General features: G+C 38.5%; 1 protein-coding gene across 11 annotated transcripts in view; it reads left to right on the forward strand.

The window, feature by feature from the left end:
• Positions 1-19,412, forward strand: part of SIPA1L1 (signal induced proliferation associated 1 like 1) — a 373,204-nt gene that overhangs the window by 276,063 nt on the left and 77,729 nt on the right. For all 11 annotated transcript variants that reach the window (XM_065940374.1, XM_065940373.1, XM_065940380.1 and 8 more), the window contains 3 exons: positions 2,777-2,951; positions 12,945-13,048; positions 16,127-16,284. In XM_065940374.1, the coding sequence (XP_065796446.1) occupies positions 2,777-2,951; positions 12,945-13,048; positions 16,127-16,284 (437 nt within the window). The remainder of the gene's footprint in view (positions 1-2,776; positions 2,952-12,944; positions 13,049-16,126; positions 16,285-19,412) is intronic.

The raw sequence follows: 19,412 nt of genomic DNA on the forward strand, positions 1-19,412 counted from the left end.
TTAAGAGACTGACACCTACCTTGATTCCATTGCAGCAGAAACCAAGGATACAGTCTTAGTGTCACCTGCAAGGATGGAGCACTGACATTCGTCACCATTTCACATTGGAGGAAATTTGACATTCTAACAAATTCCCTAATCCTCTTAAAGGAGCTTTCCTTTGACAACAAGCAAATACCAGTCTGTTCTGTCTGTGGGTGGAGTCACCACAATATGAGAAACCTGCCTAGAGAAGGCATCACACTGTCCCATTGTCCTTGCATTCTGCTCCTGCAGTGGTTTGGGGGAAGCTTTCTGACTTATCTCCTCTCCAAAGTGAGCTCTTTTGTATATATAAATAAGTGAGTCCCTTTGAATGTTGCACAGTGAAATCCTAGACCTTTATCTAAGAAGTTTAAAAAGCCACCCACAAATCCAGGGTCACTGAGATGTTTTTCTCTGAACAAGGTGACTTTTGTTTTACATTGTTGGATGAGAAGGCTGATCTGGGAGGCACAGAGCCAAATAGCAAATAACTCCAAGCTCCTTCCTTTCTCCAGATTGCTTCCTTTCCTTGGTAGCTCTCCCTGCAGGGAGAGAGTAAGAAGCTGGCTGTGTTAAGGATTTCTTTTGAAACAGACATAGAGCCTACTGCTACTTTTTTATTTGTTGAGACCTAATAGGATACTCGGCTTAATCCAAAAGCCAAGATGAAGGCTCCACTTGTTTAAGTTCCCCTCTATTAGTCACATTCAGACCTTTGAAGGAGTGCAACTGCCAGTGGCATGTGGCAGGTTTTACTCTTACCTTCTTTTTTTTTTAAACTGCATGTGGCATACAAAAAGGTGAACCAAATCCTCAAAGTGTTTCTGTTAATAATTAAAATGAAACAGTGATAATGCAAGGTTGTATGCTGTTTTTAAAAAATTCCAACATCTGCAGACACAGTTTCTTGGAAGTCTCAGGTTTGGAACTTTGCCTGCACTCACTGGAGCAGGCAGAGGGGAGTCAATTCTGCACAATTACAGAACTCCTAAGCAGCTTTCGTGTCCACGGGTCATGTAAAAGCTGCTGAACCTTCCTTGTCAACTAGTTAGTGAGAAGGGGCTAAAGCAAGCAGGAGTTCCCTGATAACATTTTCTAGTTAACCACCATTCTGAATCTTTTGGTTTAGAAAGTTGAAAAGAATTGTTTAGGTTCACAGTCCTTTGTGTAGAACAATAGGAGCAGATATGTTTCAGAATTCAGAAAGGTCCAGATTTAGAAGGGTAATAAAATACATACACTTAAAGTGAGTTCCAGTGGAATCTGGGGCAGCACCCCACCGTCAAACACATCAGTATTTCCAAAGGTATGAATATTCACAGAAAGGAACAGCATTCACTGTCAGCTCATAGGAAGTTTTGCTGCCAAATATGTTTGCTTAAGTTTAGTTTTTACCTTTCAACTATGGAGTTGCAAATAAGGAGCTGTGGACATATGTTGGAGTGACAGAAATACAGCAAGACAAGCCTGATTGAATCCTGGTTATATTGAATAGAGCCAGATCACAGGGTTGACAGTGTATGATCTTATGTGCCTCTTACTGTTCCCTTTTCTGAATTTCTCTTTGCTTGTTGGTCATATGGGGTAATATTTGCAGACTTTTGTGATATGGTCATATGGGGTAATATTTGCAGACTTTTGTGAGGAAAGCTAATGTAATATAATCACTAAACAGTGATCGGCAGATAATGGCTATTCAGTAAATGTTAGCTGTTAAAATTTTGCCTCTTCCCCCTTTCCTTTTATGAGATAATAATTTATTGATAACAGTTGTTGCAGTGCTAGTCTGTAAATAGACTTCACGAATATGGATTGCCCTGATTTCACTGGAGAATTAAATGTCTGAATTTTAATATTCAAATTCATTTCTTAAGTGACTAATACAACTTTAAAATTTGTTTATAGGATGACTGAACTTTTCAATGATGAATAAATGTTTTGATTAATGTTGTATTTAAATTTCTTGAATGCTTTGTTTTAATTGTGATTTGCCATTATGAGGCCCCTTTTAAAGTTTCTATCTAGAGACTCATCTTTTAGAAAAATAATTTGAAAAGTACAGTGTTGATGATGCTCATGCTGTCACAAACGTATAACCAAGGTTTATAACTTAGTATATTGGAAAAATGGCCTTGGGACATAAGTCTTTTCCAACTTTACCTCCCAAAATTTTAAAAGAACTTTAATGGGTTTTTTGTGCAAAACAGTTTAAAGTATATTTTGTGAAAGAAATAAACCCACAGACATAGAAATAAACTTGGTTATTTATTTACCAAAGTTTTTTTGTAAACATAGTTACCAAAGAAGGAAGCAGAGGAGGGATAAATGTAGAAGTTTGGGATTAACGTATACACAGTACTATATAAAATAGATTACCAATGAGGACCTACTGTATAGCACAGTGAACTCAATGATTTGTAATAATCTATAGAGGAAAGGAACCTAAAAAAGAATGTGTGTGTGTGTGTGTGTGTGTATAATTGAATCACTTTGCTATACACGCGAAACTAACACAGTGTTGTAAAACAACTTAAGGTTTTTTTTTCAAAGGCATCTTTTGTAAAGTAGACCTTTACTTTTAAAGTCATAAGACCTCCTTTTTTTAAAAGGAGAAGAACAAAAGCAGAAGGATTTCAAGAGAAGAAAGAGGTTAGCTACTTGATGGGCATATGCCCTACAGGACTTACTAGCATTTAAGTGGGCAGAGTGGATCTGCCTGTATTTATATGCGTTGTATCACCTGCCTTCACAGCTGAACTATCAGCAGAAAGTAGGCATCATGTACTGCAAAGCTGGACAGAGCACGGAAGAAGAGATGTACAACAATGAATCAGCCGGCCCAGCCTTTGAGGAATTCCTCCAGCTGTTGGGAGAACGCGTTCGGCTCAAAGGATTTGAGAAGTATCGTGCGCAGCTTGACACCAAAAGTAAGAAATACTTATACCCTCCTACCAGACTTATTGTCCTCCTGCTGTGTTGATGTTCGCCTGCTAAGTCACCCCTAAAACAACACAGCCACTAACTGTAGAATACTGCTGGTGATGGGGGAGAGGAAGCCAGTGGGGGAGGATGTAGCTTTAACACAATTGAAGACCATAATTAAAGCATTTAGGATTGGAGTGTAAGAAAAAGTAGTGTTATCAGAAGCGTGGAAGGTAGGAAGCAGTGGATGGAGATCGTGCAGAATTCCTCCTGGGTAGTGTTGCCTAAGCTTCAATGTATTTAGCTGAATGTTAGAGTGACTAAGAACTCTTGCAGCTTAACAACCATCTGATCATAAGCCCCAGAAGTCTTGACTTTCATTAACTCATTTTATAATCCTTCTCCATATCTATGTAGTCAGCTATTGTAGAGTTTTCTTAATCACTTTTATATTTTACTGTCTTGAGATATTTTTATTTTCTGTTGTTATTGTTCATAGTCTAACTTAATCTCCAAGCAAACAGGCTTCTTAGCTTTGGTATTAGTTTGGCTCATAAAATGTGTTGATTAAAATCACACCAGTGCAGCAGTCTGTTTATCTACAGCTCATGAACATGGAGGTTTGTCCATTCCCATTTCCCAGGTGGTTAATAAAAGAGTTAGGTTCTCAAGTATCTAGAGTATGTTGATTTCTGCTGTATATCTGTGTGGAAGCAAATTTTAAATTTTATCTCAGTATCCATCCACAGACACCTGTGACCTGTTTTTCTTTGAGAGGGTCTTTGGATTAGCACATCTGTATTGCAGTCTATAGTAATCACTCTCATTTTCTGTACAGGAAATTAAATAAGGAGTCGAGTCATGAAAACAGAAAAGCATTCATAAACTCCACTGCAGGGAAGAATTTCCTGTTGCCATGGTTTTGCTGTTGCCAACTTGGAAACGACATGCAAGAGAGCCTATGAAAAACCATAAATAGCCTAGACTCTTAAATATTATTTTAACGTTCCATACTCTGCTTGCAACTGTAGAAAATATTAAATCTCAATATGCCCATAAATTCTTTTTATCAAGATATTCTGACATTTACTCTGTCATTTGTTCACACTGTCCCACTTTGTTGTGTTATGTAAATTATAGTCACCACAAAGAACTATTAAAAGGGTCTGGGAGGAAAATGTAATAAGAGCCTTGATTCTATCAATGAATGGTCAGATTGGGAGTTGGTAAGATTATTTATCATATCCTGGTCCTTCACTAGCTCCTGGATTTTGCTCAAACTCATGTCCATTGAGTCCATTTATTATTTGTGTATTTACACGTTCCTAGCCATCTCTTGATGAAAGGACAGTATGAGAAATGTAGATAGCAGGGCCATTCCTAAGCAATGTGGCATCATGTAAGGCAGTGGAATAAGCAAAATAAGCACTTTGCACATTTTGCCCCAATATCCCAATAACTGCAAAGACCTTGATTGGTAAACTGCCTCTAGTGGCACATTTTATGGTTATGTAATACATTAATCAAGGACAGGTTCCTTTTCACTGAGCTACTCTCCTTTATGGCTCCTTGTAACCTTCTGAGGCATAGCTCCTGGAAAGGAGGGTTCACAGGTTCCTTTTCTGTCCTTTCAGAGAGTCATTTCCTAAAGTCACTGAAAACTAGGAAAGTGTTTCCACTCTAAAGCTTGAAGAAGACAGTATGCATATTTATCTCTCTTACTCTCAGCTGAGAAGGACTATTAGTGTCATCACTTAAAGGGGTATTAAACAATAATAGACCAAAAGACATAGAGATCAACCAGCCCCTGCATACCCCAGCAGCCTTTACTGGCCATGACACACCCAGAGATGAGACTTGTTTGGTGTGCTGTGAGATGATCTCACCACATCTTACCTAATCTTAAATTGTGTTAAATTCTTTCAATATAATGCTTAAAAAAGAGAAAATGCTTTCTAGAACATGTGTTCCTAAAGGATCTCTCCCTCTCTGTGTGCCAGTGTAGTTGTCACTTGGATCTGTGGATTTGTAGTCTTAATCAAATTCAAACATTATTTGCCAAGCTCATTTTATTTTTCTGCACTTCATCTTCTGAATCTCCAATTATACACATATTAAGTCACTTACTAGTTGTGATTTAATTTTTAACATCTCTTCCTCCCCTGCCCCCCATGCTTATGTTTGGGAAATTCCTATTAATGTTTTCAAGTTCACTGTGTTTTCTTTTCTCCCACTGTTTCTTAGTCTGCTGTTAGTCAATCTAGTGAAATTTTTATTTCAGATATTGTGATTTTCAAGTCCAGAAGTTGCATTTGGGCTTTCTCTCTCTTTTTTTTTTTTCTTTTCTCCGTTACCTGCCCCCCTTTGTTTGGAGTAATCTTATATTTCCCATATTCTTCTCATAGGTTCATGTCCTTTAAAGCCTTGATTGTATTTATAATAGCTGTTTCAAGCTGTTCACATGCTAGTTCCACCATCTCTGTCATTTGGGGTCTCCTTTTAACAGATTTTCTCATGCTTTGAGTTACATTTTATTTCTTCATATGTCTGATTATTTTTGATTGGATACTGGACATTGTGAATGTTTCACCATTGCGAATCTGGATTTTGTCCTCTTCTTTAAAGATGTTGTTTTATTTTGGTAGGCAATTAAGTTAGTTACAGAAGAGTTTGATCTTTATGAATCTGTTCTTCCATGTTTTTAAAGCATAGAGTAGTTTTTGTTGTTGTTGTTCAGTCGCTAAGTTGTATCTGACTCTTTGCAACACACCAGGCTTCTTGATCCATCACTATCTCTTGGAGTTTGCTGAAACTCATGTTCATTGAGTAAGATATATCATCCAACCATCTCATCCTCTGCCACCCCCTTCTCCTTTGGTCTTCATCTTCTCATCATCAGGGTCTTTTCCAGTCAGTCAGCTCTTCACATGAGGCTCTTTAGTTCCTCTTCACTTTCTGCCATTAGAGTGATATTATGTGCATATCTGAGATTGTTGATATTTCTCCCAGCATTCTTGACTCCAGCTCGTGAGTAGTCTATACTCTTTGGCTAATTTACTGCTTTTACTAAGGCATGACTTTTCTTGCACCTGAATACCAGCATATTCAGTGAAGTATCTCTACTATGACTGGTCAGAACTTCAATGTCTTCCAGCCCTGTGTGAACTGTGGCTGACAATTCTCTGGCAGTTATTTTCCCAACAGTTTTTCTTTTCTTTCTTTTTTTGTAATTGAGGTATAATTGACATACAACATTATATTTGTTTCGGGTGTACAACATAATGACTCAGTGTTTTTGTATATTCCAAAATGGTCATCATAATAAGTCTAGTTAACATGTATCACCATTCCTAGTTTTTTTTTTTTTCTTGTGATGAGAACTTTTAAGATCTACGCTCTTAGCAACTTTCAGCTATTCTGTATAGTGTTGTTAACTATAGTCACCATGATGTACATTACCCTGATATTTTTTCTTTTCCTGGCTTTTGGGACCCCACTCTACACTTGTGCAGCTTAATATTCAGCCCAAGACTCAAGGGAACCCCTGTGCAGATTTCTGAGCCTCTTTCACTGCGTAGTTTCCTCCTCTTCAGTATTGTGCCCAGCAAATATCAGCCACACCTCAGCCTTCCAGACCTCCAGCATGTTTTGGCTTCTCTCTTCAGATCCCTCCTCTGTGTGATTGTTTTGAAAGTACTTTCCAGTAGAAAGCTGGGTAGGATCATAGGCTCGTCTCCTTTGATACTTCTTCCTGCAAGATCACTATCCAGTGTTGCCTATTGTAAGATGTCTTGAGGGAAAAAAAGTTGTTTCAGATATTTTATTTATTTTTCTATTTATTTACAATAGGAGAGCAGGTCCTATACCAAGTACTGTTATGGCCAGAAGCAAAGGTCCTGGATACTTTCTATATGTCATCTCATTTAACTTCCACAAACTCTGCTAGATGCCAATCATCCCCACTTTACAGACTAGGCTTCTTTAGATTAACTAGTGTCCCCAAGGTTAGGCAGCTAGTAAGCATTAAGGAGGGAGAACATATCCTAGTGCTATGGTTAATGATGTTTTCAGAGAAAGCATAAATGTAGAATTAAGAACAGTGACGCCCAGAGCTCTGCTTTGTGGCTGTGCCATCCCCTCTCTTGAGCCCTTGGGCTAAAATTACTCAAGCAGTCTCATGAAATAGCTCCACATGTCACGTATTCAGATTTTAGTGCTTTGGTAAAAGAAAGAGAGGCTCAGGAAAGGAAGGTTTGGTGAAACTGTTGAACCATTTCTTCTTACTCCCAGTTTTCTGTACAAAGTCCCAATTTCCCGTTTCATAAATAAGGACTTCCAGCGAACAAGCTACAGTTGTGTCAGGGGTTGGAACAGTTCTGCAATGAAAAATCTTTCCAGAGTGAATTTTTTTCTCCGTTTTTGTTTCCTTATTTGGATAGCATAACCTCTAGATATTGCCATTTCCTCCCACTACAGTAAATACAAAAATAAGCTTACCACCAAGCAGTTTGTTATTTGAAAGCCAGGAGACCACCCTCATTTTAAGTTGTGTGTGTGGATTATTATTTGGGAAATTATTTCCTAAATAAGGCGCGTTTGTCAAGTCAGCATGCAGGAGACTTAGAAACTCTGGAAAAGCATTCCTTCAGAGCTCTGCCTTCATTCATTTGCCACAGTTTTAGTGAACGCATGTTGCTTCCCTCATTTTTCATCAGTGTTATAATGATCACTGAGATTCAGGGTCTTAGAATAGATATATAAGACTTTTCATAAAGAAAATAAATCGTTTATTTGGGATATTTAACCTTTGATAAAGAAAAGAATGAAACTAGCATTATTTAAATGCTTTGTACATTTAAAGGACCGTTTGGAGTTGCAGAGACTGATGAATGAAGAAAACTTTTTTCACCTCCTTAACTTTGAACTGTGTTAGAGTATCAGATTTTTCTCTTGAGTGTGACTGAGATGAACTTGGCCAAGAAATTGAAATATGTAAAAGGCCCTGTTTAAGGCAGCTATGCTTTTAATCTCAGCTACACAAAATTGTAAATTCCAATCAGCGCGTTTCTTAAGCATCTTTTATAGGCTAGTACTTTGAATAGACATTGTTTCACTCAGTCCTCACAACAATGAGGATATTGAGGGGCAGAGAAGTAAAGTGACTTGTCTGTGGTTATTTAGCAAATGATGCTGGAGGCGTTGGAATTCAGATTGTCTTACTTCCAAGTTGGAATCCAGGTAATTGCAGATATTTTGCAGAGTGCTCTGTATATAGAAAATAGACTGATTCCTGAGTACCCACCCCGCATCATTGCTTATCCTTTTCTCACAGGATGTAGTGGTTTTAAGAAGCCTTCAGTTCCAGGCATGTACACATGCATGCATGCATATTCCTTGAACTGACACCCAGTGTGAATTCTCCTGTCACAGCAAAGAGTGGTATTACAGACTCTTCTTGATCCCATCCTCAGTGAAGTAAGCCACCTCCTGATGATGGTTAAAGATACACTGAAAAAAATGCAAGTAAATATGGTAGATGCCAGAGCAGATGGGATTCTTGCTTTGCCCAAATACTTCGTTAGTGAGTAGATGAAATAGTACTGAAGGGCAGATGCATGTCTCATCTAAAATGCATGCCAGTGTTCCAGGTGTCAATACTTGTTCCCAACTGTGCTCCTTCCAAGCACTGACCTCTGCATCCCAAACCCAGAGGCATGCTTATGTACTAGGGAGAGCTGGAGTCTTTAAATGGATGGTCCTTAGCAGCCAGCTGATGATTATTCTATTGGTATTTCAAACTATGGATGATAAGCAGTCCCGCTACCTGTCTGGGATTTCATCTTGTGCATCTTATGTGTCCTACAGTGGTGAGGACCTTCACAAACTGAGCTTAAACTGTCTTCTGTTGACTTTCTTAGTCGGCTTGCGTTTAGCTCATGAGATTGCTTTTCTCCTTGTAGTCATAAAGATTTAAAACTAGGAACTTGCACAAAATCAAATTGCTTAGGCTTATTTTCCTTTATCTAGCTTTTCTCAACTCAGACGTATCTGTTAGTGACCAGGAAGTGGTTATATAAAAGTCGAATTACTTTTTCCTGATTCAGATTCATATATATCCACCTTTATCATTCAAGTTTTATCCCCCTTAAAGCAAAAGACTTTCACCAAGAGAGGTCAAGAATGAATATGACATTGACCATATCTGAAACTGCTTCTACAAACTTATTAACCTATATATTACCATCTTAAATAGAAGTGCCTATTGTAGAATACTATCACTTATCTACACCTTTTCAAAGCAGCTGAAAAGAATATTCTTATCATTCCTCAATTACTCAGTGCCTTCTTATCATCTAGTTTGAATATTAGAAATTTTACTTTCTATGACTTAGTGTAGAGGGCTGACCTTATTAGTGGATATACACCACTCACTGGTAGTATAATTTGGAGGCAAATCACGTGATTATCAAGATGACCTATAAGATGCCTGAATTTATTTTTTAACTTTTAAAGCTCCATACAAATATGAAGGAGCATTATCTTCTTTTTATCCCTCTTCTATAAGCATATTTTCCCTTTAGAAATTACTCAGTACATATTCTTTTCAACCAGAGGAAAAAAGATTTTTGTCACAATGATCATCTTCTGTGATTTTCTTTCCTTTTCATTCTGTTTAATTCCGATGCCTTATTCTTCAGAGAATATAACAAACCTTCATTTTCCATTTTCTCTGATAAAGTTTAGCAATGCTATTGTGTACATAGTAATTTCAAGATTCTGGAATTCCTTTCTTCTCAGAAAAGAAAATTTCATTGTTTTGACCCTAGTTTCATCGCTAAAAGTTTTGAAACGGCTTTCAAACTGTTTAAAATTATCCACAAGGCTGGGATTTTCAAAGGTCCCCAGAAGAAGACTGGTCATATAGCATCTGTTGTATAAAATGCAGCAAGTATAGGAAGGAGAGAAAGGACAATAAATATAAAACAAATTATCTTCAGGGTCGTCTTCACTTTTCTTTCATGATAGTAATGCCTTTAGAATTAGACATATAAAACAAAATGCAATAAAAAAATCTTTTTTTTTAGTTCATTAATTTTGCTTAAAATTGACTTGAGACACACGTAAGTACTCATCAGATTGACACATTGACTTGAAAGTTGTAAAATGTGCCTCTCAGCTCTGGAGCTATTTATACAAGAGTCTTTAACAATGGATACCTTCTTCATACTCAAGACCTGTCTTAAGCTGGTCAGTGATTTATTGTAATTAATTTGTAGTTTTTTTGTGGTAGTGGTCATTAACATTTAGAAGATATTTTTCTTGGGGAGTTATGTTTTGGTGCGTATTTTTGCAGTTTTTCAAAAGTAGTCCTTGCTTTATTCTACATTTATCTTGATTTTAAAACCGTTGGCATTTTATGCCCTCTTCAAAATTAAGATCCTCTAAGAAGCTCAGGGTTGAAACTAAGGGCCCTAGAATATCTTAGCAAATCTCTGCAAACTGCTGTTATGGTCTATTCTTGGAACAGTGCCTAAGGGCAGTGCAGCTACTGCATTAGAGTCCCCTAAGGGTGTTTATTAAAATAGATCATTCTGCCCAGCCCCACACCTACAGAGCAGTATTTCTGGGCATGGGGGATGGGAAGCTGCCTTTTAAGCAGCTCCCCAGGTGACTCCAAGCACACTCCAGTTTGAGAACTGCTGCTTTATGCTACATGCCAGAGGCTTTGACTTGCTGCGTCATTCTCTAACATGCTCCTCAACAGCGTGGTTGATGAAGGATTGAGTTTACCCAGAATGAATGCACTTCCGTTCATTTTGCTGCCTGTAAGTCCAAGTCCTTTAAGGCTAAAGAGACTTCCCTTCAACTGGACAGTTAATAATTCTCTTTGGTTTCCAAGTGTTTACGGACACATTGATTTGTCAACAGTCAAGGAGGTCAAAGTTGTTTTTTTTTTTTTCATGAGGAAAGTGAGCGCAGACACATGTAGTCTTAAACTGTGCAGTTCAGTCGCTCAGTCGTGTCCCGACTCTTTGCGACCCCATGAACTGCAGCACGCCAGGCCTCCCTGTCCATCACCAACTCCCGGAGTCCACCCAAACCCATGTCCATCAGGTCGGTGATGCCATCCAACCATCTCATCCTCTGTTGTCCCCTTCTCCTCTTGCCCTCAATCTTTCCCAGCATCAGGGTCTTTTCCAATGAGTCAGCTATTCACATCAGGTGGCCAAAGTATTGGAGCTTCAGCTTCAACATCAGTCCTTCCAATGAACACCCAGGACTGATCTCCTTTAGGATGGACTAGTTGGATCCAAGAGACTCTCAAGAGTCTTCTCCAACACCACAGTTCAAAAGCATCAATTCTTTGGTGCTCAGCTTTCTTTATAGTCCAGCTCTCACATCCATACATGACCACTGGAAAAACCATAGCCTTGACTAGACGGACCTTTGTTGGCAGAGTAATGTTTCTGCTTTTTAATATGCTGTCTAGGTTAGTCATAACTTTCCTTCCAAGGAGTAAGCGTCTTTTAATTTCATGGCTGCAGTCACCATCTGCAGTGATTTTGGAGCCCAGAAAAATAAAGTCTGTCACTGTTTCCACTGTTTCCCCATCTATTTGCCATAAAGTGATAGGACTGGATGCCATGATATTAGTTTTCTGAATGTTGAGCTTTAAGCCAACTTTTTCACTCTCCTCTTTCACTTTCATCCAGAGGCTCTTTAGTTCTTCTTCACTTTCTGCCATAAGGGTGGTGTCATCTGCATATCTGAGGTTATTGATATTTCTCCTCACAATCTTGATTATTCCAGCTTGTGCTTCTTCCAGCCCAGTGTTTCTCATGATGTACTCTGCATAGAAGTTAAATAAGCAGGGTGACAGTATACAGCCTTGATGTACTCCTTTTCCTATTTGGAACCAGTCTGTTGTTCCATGTCCAGTTCTAACTGTTGCTTCCTGACCTGCATACAGGTTTCTCAAGAGGCAGGTCAGGTGGTCTGGTATTCCCATCTCTTTCAGAATTTTCCACTTGAACTGTTAGACATCGCTATAATACCTTTGTTTTTCAGTGTTACAATCTTGTTAAGTTTCCATCTATTTGTTAAGAAGAAAATAATGGTTCTCTTGCTTGAGTGAAAAGTATTGGACTTGAAGTTTGTGGACAGAATTCAGGGGTCTGTGAACTTGGGTGGGAAATAATTTTACATTTATTTTCACTGATCTCTAGTTGAAATTTAGCATTACCTTCAATTATGAATCTAGGCAGCAAATCACAGCAGTATAGGCTCCACCTGTGATTTTACCAACCGAAAGTATAGGTATTTTCATATCATGTTGTTGTTGGAGGTATCTCAAGATACTGCTTATGCACTTCACTAGGTCAAAATTATAGTAGTTATTAAACCTGCTGCTAAAACTTGTTGCAGAAATCTTATGCTATGACATCATTTTAAAATTATTTTTGATAGCAGTATTTTTTAATCCATTGATTTCTGTTGAAATTTATATATTTTGTCTTTGTTGTTGTTGTTTAGTTGCTAAGCTGTGTCCGACTCTTTTGTGACCCAGTGGACAGTAGCCCACCAGGCTCCTCTGTCCATGGGATTTTGCAGGCAAGAATACTGGGATGTGTTGCCATTTCCTTCTCCAGAGAATCTTCCCCACCCAGGCATCGAACCCATGTCTGCCACATTGGCAGACAGATTCTTTACCACTGAGCCCACCTGGGAAGCCCATATTTTATTATACCTATGCATTTACAAATATTTTTCTAAGAAGGAATCCATAGGCCTCACTAGACTGCCAAAGGGGGATCAGGTATAAACGATGGGTAAAAACCCCTATACCAGATCTTATCTAGGATCTTTTCATCCTAAACCATTTCCTGGCCCCCCCCCCCCCCCCCCCGCCCCTTGAGATGTCTCTCTTAAATGAGCTATTTTTCCTATTCTTACAATTGTCTCTCTCTCTCTCTTTTTTTTTTTTTTTTTTACTGTAGCTGACTCCACTGGAACCCATTCTCTGTACACAACATACAAAGACTATGAGATCATGTTCCATGTTTCTACCATGTTGCCATACACACCGAACAACAAGCAACAGGTAAGAGATCCCCGTGTTTTCTCTGTGTGTTTTCACCCTTGTTTCATTTCCCCCAGAAGCCTAAGTGGCAAGTTTGTAAAATCTTAAACCAGAATTTAATGTTGCACCTGTCACCGCAGCAGGAAGCTTTGTACTTTGTGTGGAAGTAATAGCAAATGAGCTGAAAACAAATGAAGAGACACAAATTCTAGGTTAACAGCCAGCTGGATGGCTTTGTGAATTAATCATTTGCTTTTCACCCAGGAGGATTGAGGTTTTCCTGAAATCTGAAAAGAACAAGTTGAAGTCATGGTGATTAGATGACTCTGCAGGGTTACAGAGAGCACATATGAGTGGGTGAAGTTTCATCTCAAGAGGCCAGTGTACAAGGCAGGAAAGTTCTGATGTTTCATTTCAGATTTCAAAGGAGGTTTCCTCTACTTACTTGGAGAAAATTCAAAATAAATGTCAAATCTGGGATCTCAGAGAAATTTTTTTTTTAACATATCCTTCAGAAAACGGCATGAGTAACAATTGCATTTGTGTACCTCATATACAGATTTCTTTTAAAAAGATCTGAAAGCACAATGCCTATTACTAAAATGTAATCAGTGAGATGATAAAATGTGAAAACTAAGAAATGGCAGATGGTTACAGAGCAAGATGGAAACTGGCAGTATTGTTTTAAAGAGTATGTGGTGGTAGTTGGTTTTAGAAATGTTTTAAAACAAATGATACCAAACTGAAACTTAAAAGACCCAGAGAACTAACAGACTCTACTTTCAATAGCTCTTATAAACACAGCAGTCTTAAGTCACTCCTGACCTTAAAACAGACATAGATTTCGTTATTGTCAATTGTTGTTCTGACAGAACACAGGCCAGCTGCAGAATGAATCACATCCTCTTCAAATCTAACACGTCGTCACTTCAGTTTGATTACATCACACATGTCAGTAACAAAATTTTACCTCTCTTGATTCCCAAAGTAATCAAGAGTAGGAAACAAAGCAGTGAGTCAGCTATAAATCTGAAATAAACCCATTTTAAGATAAATTCCCTGATCTGGAATTTGTTGACTATTTTATGCACATTCCAAATTCTAGATTTCTTAGAGGAAAATACCATGCTAAGAAAAATATACTGAACTCATTCTGACCAGACAGTAGAGAGATTTTAAAAACATTAGCAAATGATCTTCAAAGGGAAGATGAAGCCTTATTCTACCTGATTACTCAATGGAGAAGGGCTTCCTAAGTGGCTCAGTGGTAAAGAATCCACCTGCCCGTGCAGGAGATGCAAGTTCCATCCCTGGGTCACGATGATCCCCTGGAAAAGGAACTAGCACGCCAATATTCTTGTCTGGAAAATCTCATCGGCAGAGGAGCCTGGAGGACTACAGTTCATGGGGTCGCAGAGTCGGACGCGACTTAGGGACTAACCAACACTCAGCAGAGAAAAGTAACATGGGAGAGTGGGGGTGAAACATTCAGTAACAAGATTCAGTTGTTTATATCCAGCTAAGTAAGTTAAAGTGCTGAGCTGAGTTAGTTGGCATCGAAGTGGACAGCTATCTAAATTGTTTAATTTGGGGTCCAATCAAAGCAAAAGTATTATGATCCTAAATCAGAATGAAAGAAATAATTGGTATTCTGCATATTAATAAATTTTAATTCTCTAGTTAAAGAATTTATTGTAATCTACATAGATTACATTATGATTAGAAAAACCAGAAAGAAGGTCTTAAAATCTTTTTGCAGGTATTGATTTATAAACACTGTCTTTTTTTCATTATATATGTTGCAAGATGGATAGATGGATTTATTTCTGTGTGGGTCCTTTAGTAAGTAAGATTACATATCAAGCCATATTTTGAAGGAAGGATGACAATGCATCAAAAAGTAATGACATCCATGCAGGAATGGCATATACAAAGATAGATGTATTTGAGTTAGATGTGTTCAAGATCCTGAATGGATTAATAATCTTTGATAACAGGTATATTTTATTTAGCAATCAATAGGGAGTCGCCTTTATTTATGTCACATCTGATAATATAGCATGTTTAGAAATGAAGTAGACAGCCTCATTAGAAGATAATTTGGGATGCTTTAAAATTCCTAAGGTTAAAACTACATTTCACGAACTTCCTAACTCCCAATTCTCAACCCTAATCTAATGCTGTTGTTTCTCCAGTATTGGCCAGCGGCCAGTACTTGATCGTTGATTTTACTGGTATGTAATCTGTGTAAGTTAAAGTCACTGGAGAAATTTTTCTTTAGGATTTATAAATATAAATTTGTCTCTAATGAATAGTTTATGTAAAGGCCGTGTTTAGTTGTTCTCCTCCTGGTAGGAGGCGCCATGTAATAAATATGAGTAATACAAATTTTGTTCAGTTTTTCTTCAGATGATTGAGCTAAACTGCTTAAGGACCCCTCCCAGAGAGGCACTGACCTGGGATGATTCATTCGGAGGGTCTGAAATTGAAAACCACCTTCCCTAAACACCTTTTAATGTGAAACAGAAGGTGGTCTTAAACAGCTTTCACTGTAATTAAAGCAGTTATTTAAACTTGAAATTTAACCTGCTATAAAACTGTTAGAACATTCTGAAATATTATTAATTTCTGCATCCCCAGCTTGTGCCACAAAAAGTATTATCAGAAAACACCTTAGCCCCATTTCTTTAAATAAGCTAATTGAATCAGAACATAAATTATGTTGTAATTACTTCAGCAATTCTCATCTTTTAAAAAAATCTTCCCCATGGCAAGTTTCTTTCTTATACGAAAATGGAACAAAACTGTTGTTATGGAAACTGAGGATTTGGAGATGCTGGGACTTGGCGTAATATGCTAGAGATTGGTTAGATCTGTTTGAATGGACTATGTATTTTATGCAAATTTCTGAATATTCATTTCCATAGTCTTCCTTAGAGGAAATGATAAGACACGCTAAAATAATGACAATAACTGTGTAGATTTCCTCCCCTAATATGCACTGATTAATAATGAATGTTTTAAATACAGTTACCTAAGGGAATCGAAGAGGAAAAAGCAGAGCGTCGTCATTTATGTTGTTTGCTTGTTTTCTTTTAGCTCCTACGGAAGCGGCACATTGGAAATGATATTGTAACGATTGTTTTCCAAGAGCCCGGAGCACAGCCATTCAGCCCAAAAAACATACGATCCCACTTTCAGCATGTTTTCGTCATTGTCAGGGTTCACAACCCCTGCACTGACAGTGTCTGTTACAGGTAATGACTCCATAGGTGACTGGATGGGCGTTGGCGGGTGGTCACATCGAAGGCCCCTCCAGCTTTTCTTTCGGAAGTGGCGATGGGAAGTCTATCGCTATTTATTTTTGCCTTTAAACTGTGCGTGCGGATGGCCAGATTCACAGGATGATGTAACCTGGTGCACTGACATTCCCTAAACATGTTGGTTAGACACCTGCTGTTTGCATTCACACCTCCTCCTTAGGTGGTGTCCTTCATCCACACCATCTGGCCACCAGCTAATTACTCATTCTGCTAATTATATTTTGCTTTTGCCATGGCAAAAGCAGAGAAGAATAATCATAATAAGTAGGGAATGGTGAAAGTGAAAGTCGCTCTGTCATGTCCAACTGTTTGGAACCCCATGGACTGTGGACTAGACAGTCCATGGTATTCTCCAGGCCAGAATGCTGGAGTGGGTAGCCTCCCCCTTCTCCAGGGGGTCTTCCCAACCCAGGGATCGAACCCAGGTCTCCCACTTTGTAGGCAGATTCTTTACCAGCTGAGCCACAAGGGAAGCCAAATAAGTAGGAAAGAGAAGTTTAGTTTTTTTTAAATTATTGCAATTATTTAAAAAAACCCAAACCTTTGCTTCAGATTGATTTGATTCACTGTAACATTTCTGACTTCAGTCTTAGAGACTTTGTGTTTGGTGGAATTGTTTCCATGTCCCTTACTGATGTAGTCTTATGAGTTACAGAATTCAAGATCTACCTGGCCTCTGCAGGAATCCTGGAGGGGATTAGTGTTGAAGAGAGTAAGAACCTGTGATGCTGGATTGACATGAGTGTCATGCCAAGATGTTTTGAGGATGTTCTAGCATGAGTAAGATGTCCTAAGAGGAATCTGTCCTTTTAGAATATGAAAGTTTGTTGTATTTTTCCATCCCTGAAATTTGGGAGACAGGGCTTTGTTAATTTTGAATAGTTGTTTTTTATTTAATGTAGCCATCTATACAGAAAGTGGCCAACCTAGGCTGCTAATTGGTTTGTTGTGAAATCTACAACTGTCTAATCCTAGGGGTAAGGCAGGTTAATTATAGGAGAACAAGCAAGTTCAGGGAACAGAACAAGTTAAGGTTACTCCTATTGACTGCCATCATCCCTGCCCATTCCACAGTAACTACGTCTGATGAGCTCCTGTTATAAGCCCAGCTCTAGTTTAGGTATCTTATTTGTATCATTGCCTCACTCCATTTTTAAAACCTGTGAGTTGGCTTCCCTGGTGGCTCAGACCATAAAGAGTCTACCTGCCATGTAGTAGACCCAGGTTCGATCCCTGGGTCAAGAAGATACCCTGGAGGAGGAAATGGCAAACCACTCCAGTATTCTTGTCTGGGAAATCACATGGACAGAGGAGCCTGGCGGGCTGCAGTCCATGGGGTCACATAGAGTCGGACCCGACTGAACGACTAACACTTTCAGGAGGTGGGTGCTGTTTTAATCCCCATTTTCAGATGAGAAAACATAAGTGCATGGGGATAGGTAACTTGCCTGAGGTCAGCTGGTACTGGGCAGAGTGTAGGTTTGAATGCACCAAGTATAATTTTAGAGTCTTTCTTAACCACTCGGCCCTGCTGCCTCACTCCATGCCATGTGAAATAGGGTCTTTGCTGCCCCTACTGCCAACCTGCAGGCTGTTCCTGAATTTCTCAGATGCCAAGTCTATGTGAAAACCCCAAACCAGGGAGGTCTGTAGTTTCCTAGGCTCAGTGGATGGAAACTCAAGCAAAGGAAGCCTAGATCTGAAGCCTCTTAGCAAGAATATGGTCTCCAAAAGCTGCGTTAGTTAGGTGTAGAAGGAAAGAATTAATGTAGAACATTTGACTGTAATTGGGGTGGATAACTGAGTTTAGAAATTACACCCAAGCAATGGAAATGTGCTGTGTACTGGATTCCTGCAAAGGATTTCATGTGACTTTGTGGATAGAAAGCTAAATCCTGTTTTGAATCATCTCTAGGATGTTTGGGGAATGGAAAGCTATGTACTTTCTTTTAAAAAGAGATTCTTCTTTTAAAGGTCTTTGTCTTAGTAAATCACTGTCCAGTAGAAATATAGTGCAAGTCACATATTCATTTTATATTTTCCAATAGCCATATTTTTTAAAGTAACAAGAAATAGGTAAAATTAATTTTACCAGTAGGTTTTTGCCCAATGTAAAGTGAAAGTCCCTCAGTCATGTCCAACTCTTTGTGACCCCATGGACTGTATTTTGACCCAATAATATATATTATTTACCTGTGATATCCAAATATTATAATTTCAACATATAATTTTTAAATTTTAAAAATCATTGAGAAATCTTACATATTTTTGGGTCAAGACAAATCTCAAGTGAATTTTTGATTTACAGCTCACCTCAGTTAGGATGCTCAATTTTCATTGGAAATAATATGTATTTAGATTTCATAAAAATTGCAGTTGGAAAAGTACATTCATGATAGCTTATTCCAAGCATACTTTTAAAAGACTTTTGGAAAACTGAATCAAGTGACAGTTTTTAAAATTTAGTATGATTTAACACTCCTTGACCATTCCAGCCACATTTTCAGTGCTTAATAGCCACTGGAAGTATGTCCGGGGCAAGTCTAAATACACTGATAATAAGGAGGAAAGATGTCTGAGCCTTCTTCAATACTTGACTGGTGGAGGAAGTGATATGTATTTTATTCTTTTCAAACTCTCCTCCCCAGCCTGAAAATCATGATTTTTGCTTGCTCTTTTTTTCCTCTCCCTCATTTTTAACCTCTTTCCTGGAGACCACATGTCATTAGCCCGCCTTGTGATGCTGGCTGGATGCCTTTGCAGGAGCACACTGGACTCCCCAGCTCACAAGACGCGGGCTCGTCCGGAATTCCCTAGTTGCCAAGCTTGCTTGAAAACCCAGTACACTGTGAATTTTGGAACTATACTAGTGATCTTTTCCTATTAAAAACTTTGGGTACCTGGGTTTTTCTCAGTCCTTCTCAAATTCAGGTAGACATGTTTCCTGGGGTATGTGGTGATGCCAGATGTTTATAGGCCCAGGATAACTAGGGTACCTCACTTGTAGTCTTTAACGCTTGGGAAAGGGATGTGAAGGTTTATTTTCTCATGAAAACGTATTA

This window comes from Muntiacus reevesi, chromosome 7, assembly GCF_963930625.1.
Source record: "Muntiacus reevesi chromosome 7, mMunRee1.1, whole genome shotgun sequence".
NCBI lineage: Eukaryota > Metazoa > Chordata > Mammalia > Artiodactyla > Cervidae > Muntiacus > Muntiacus reevesi.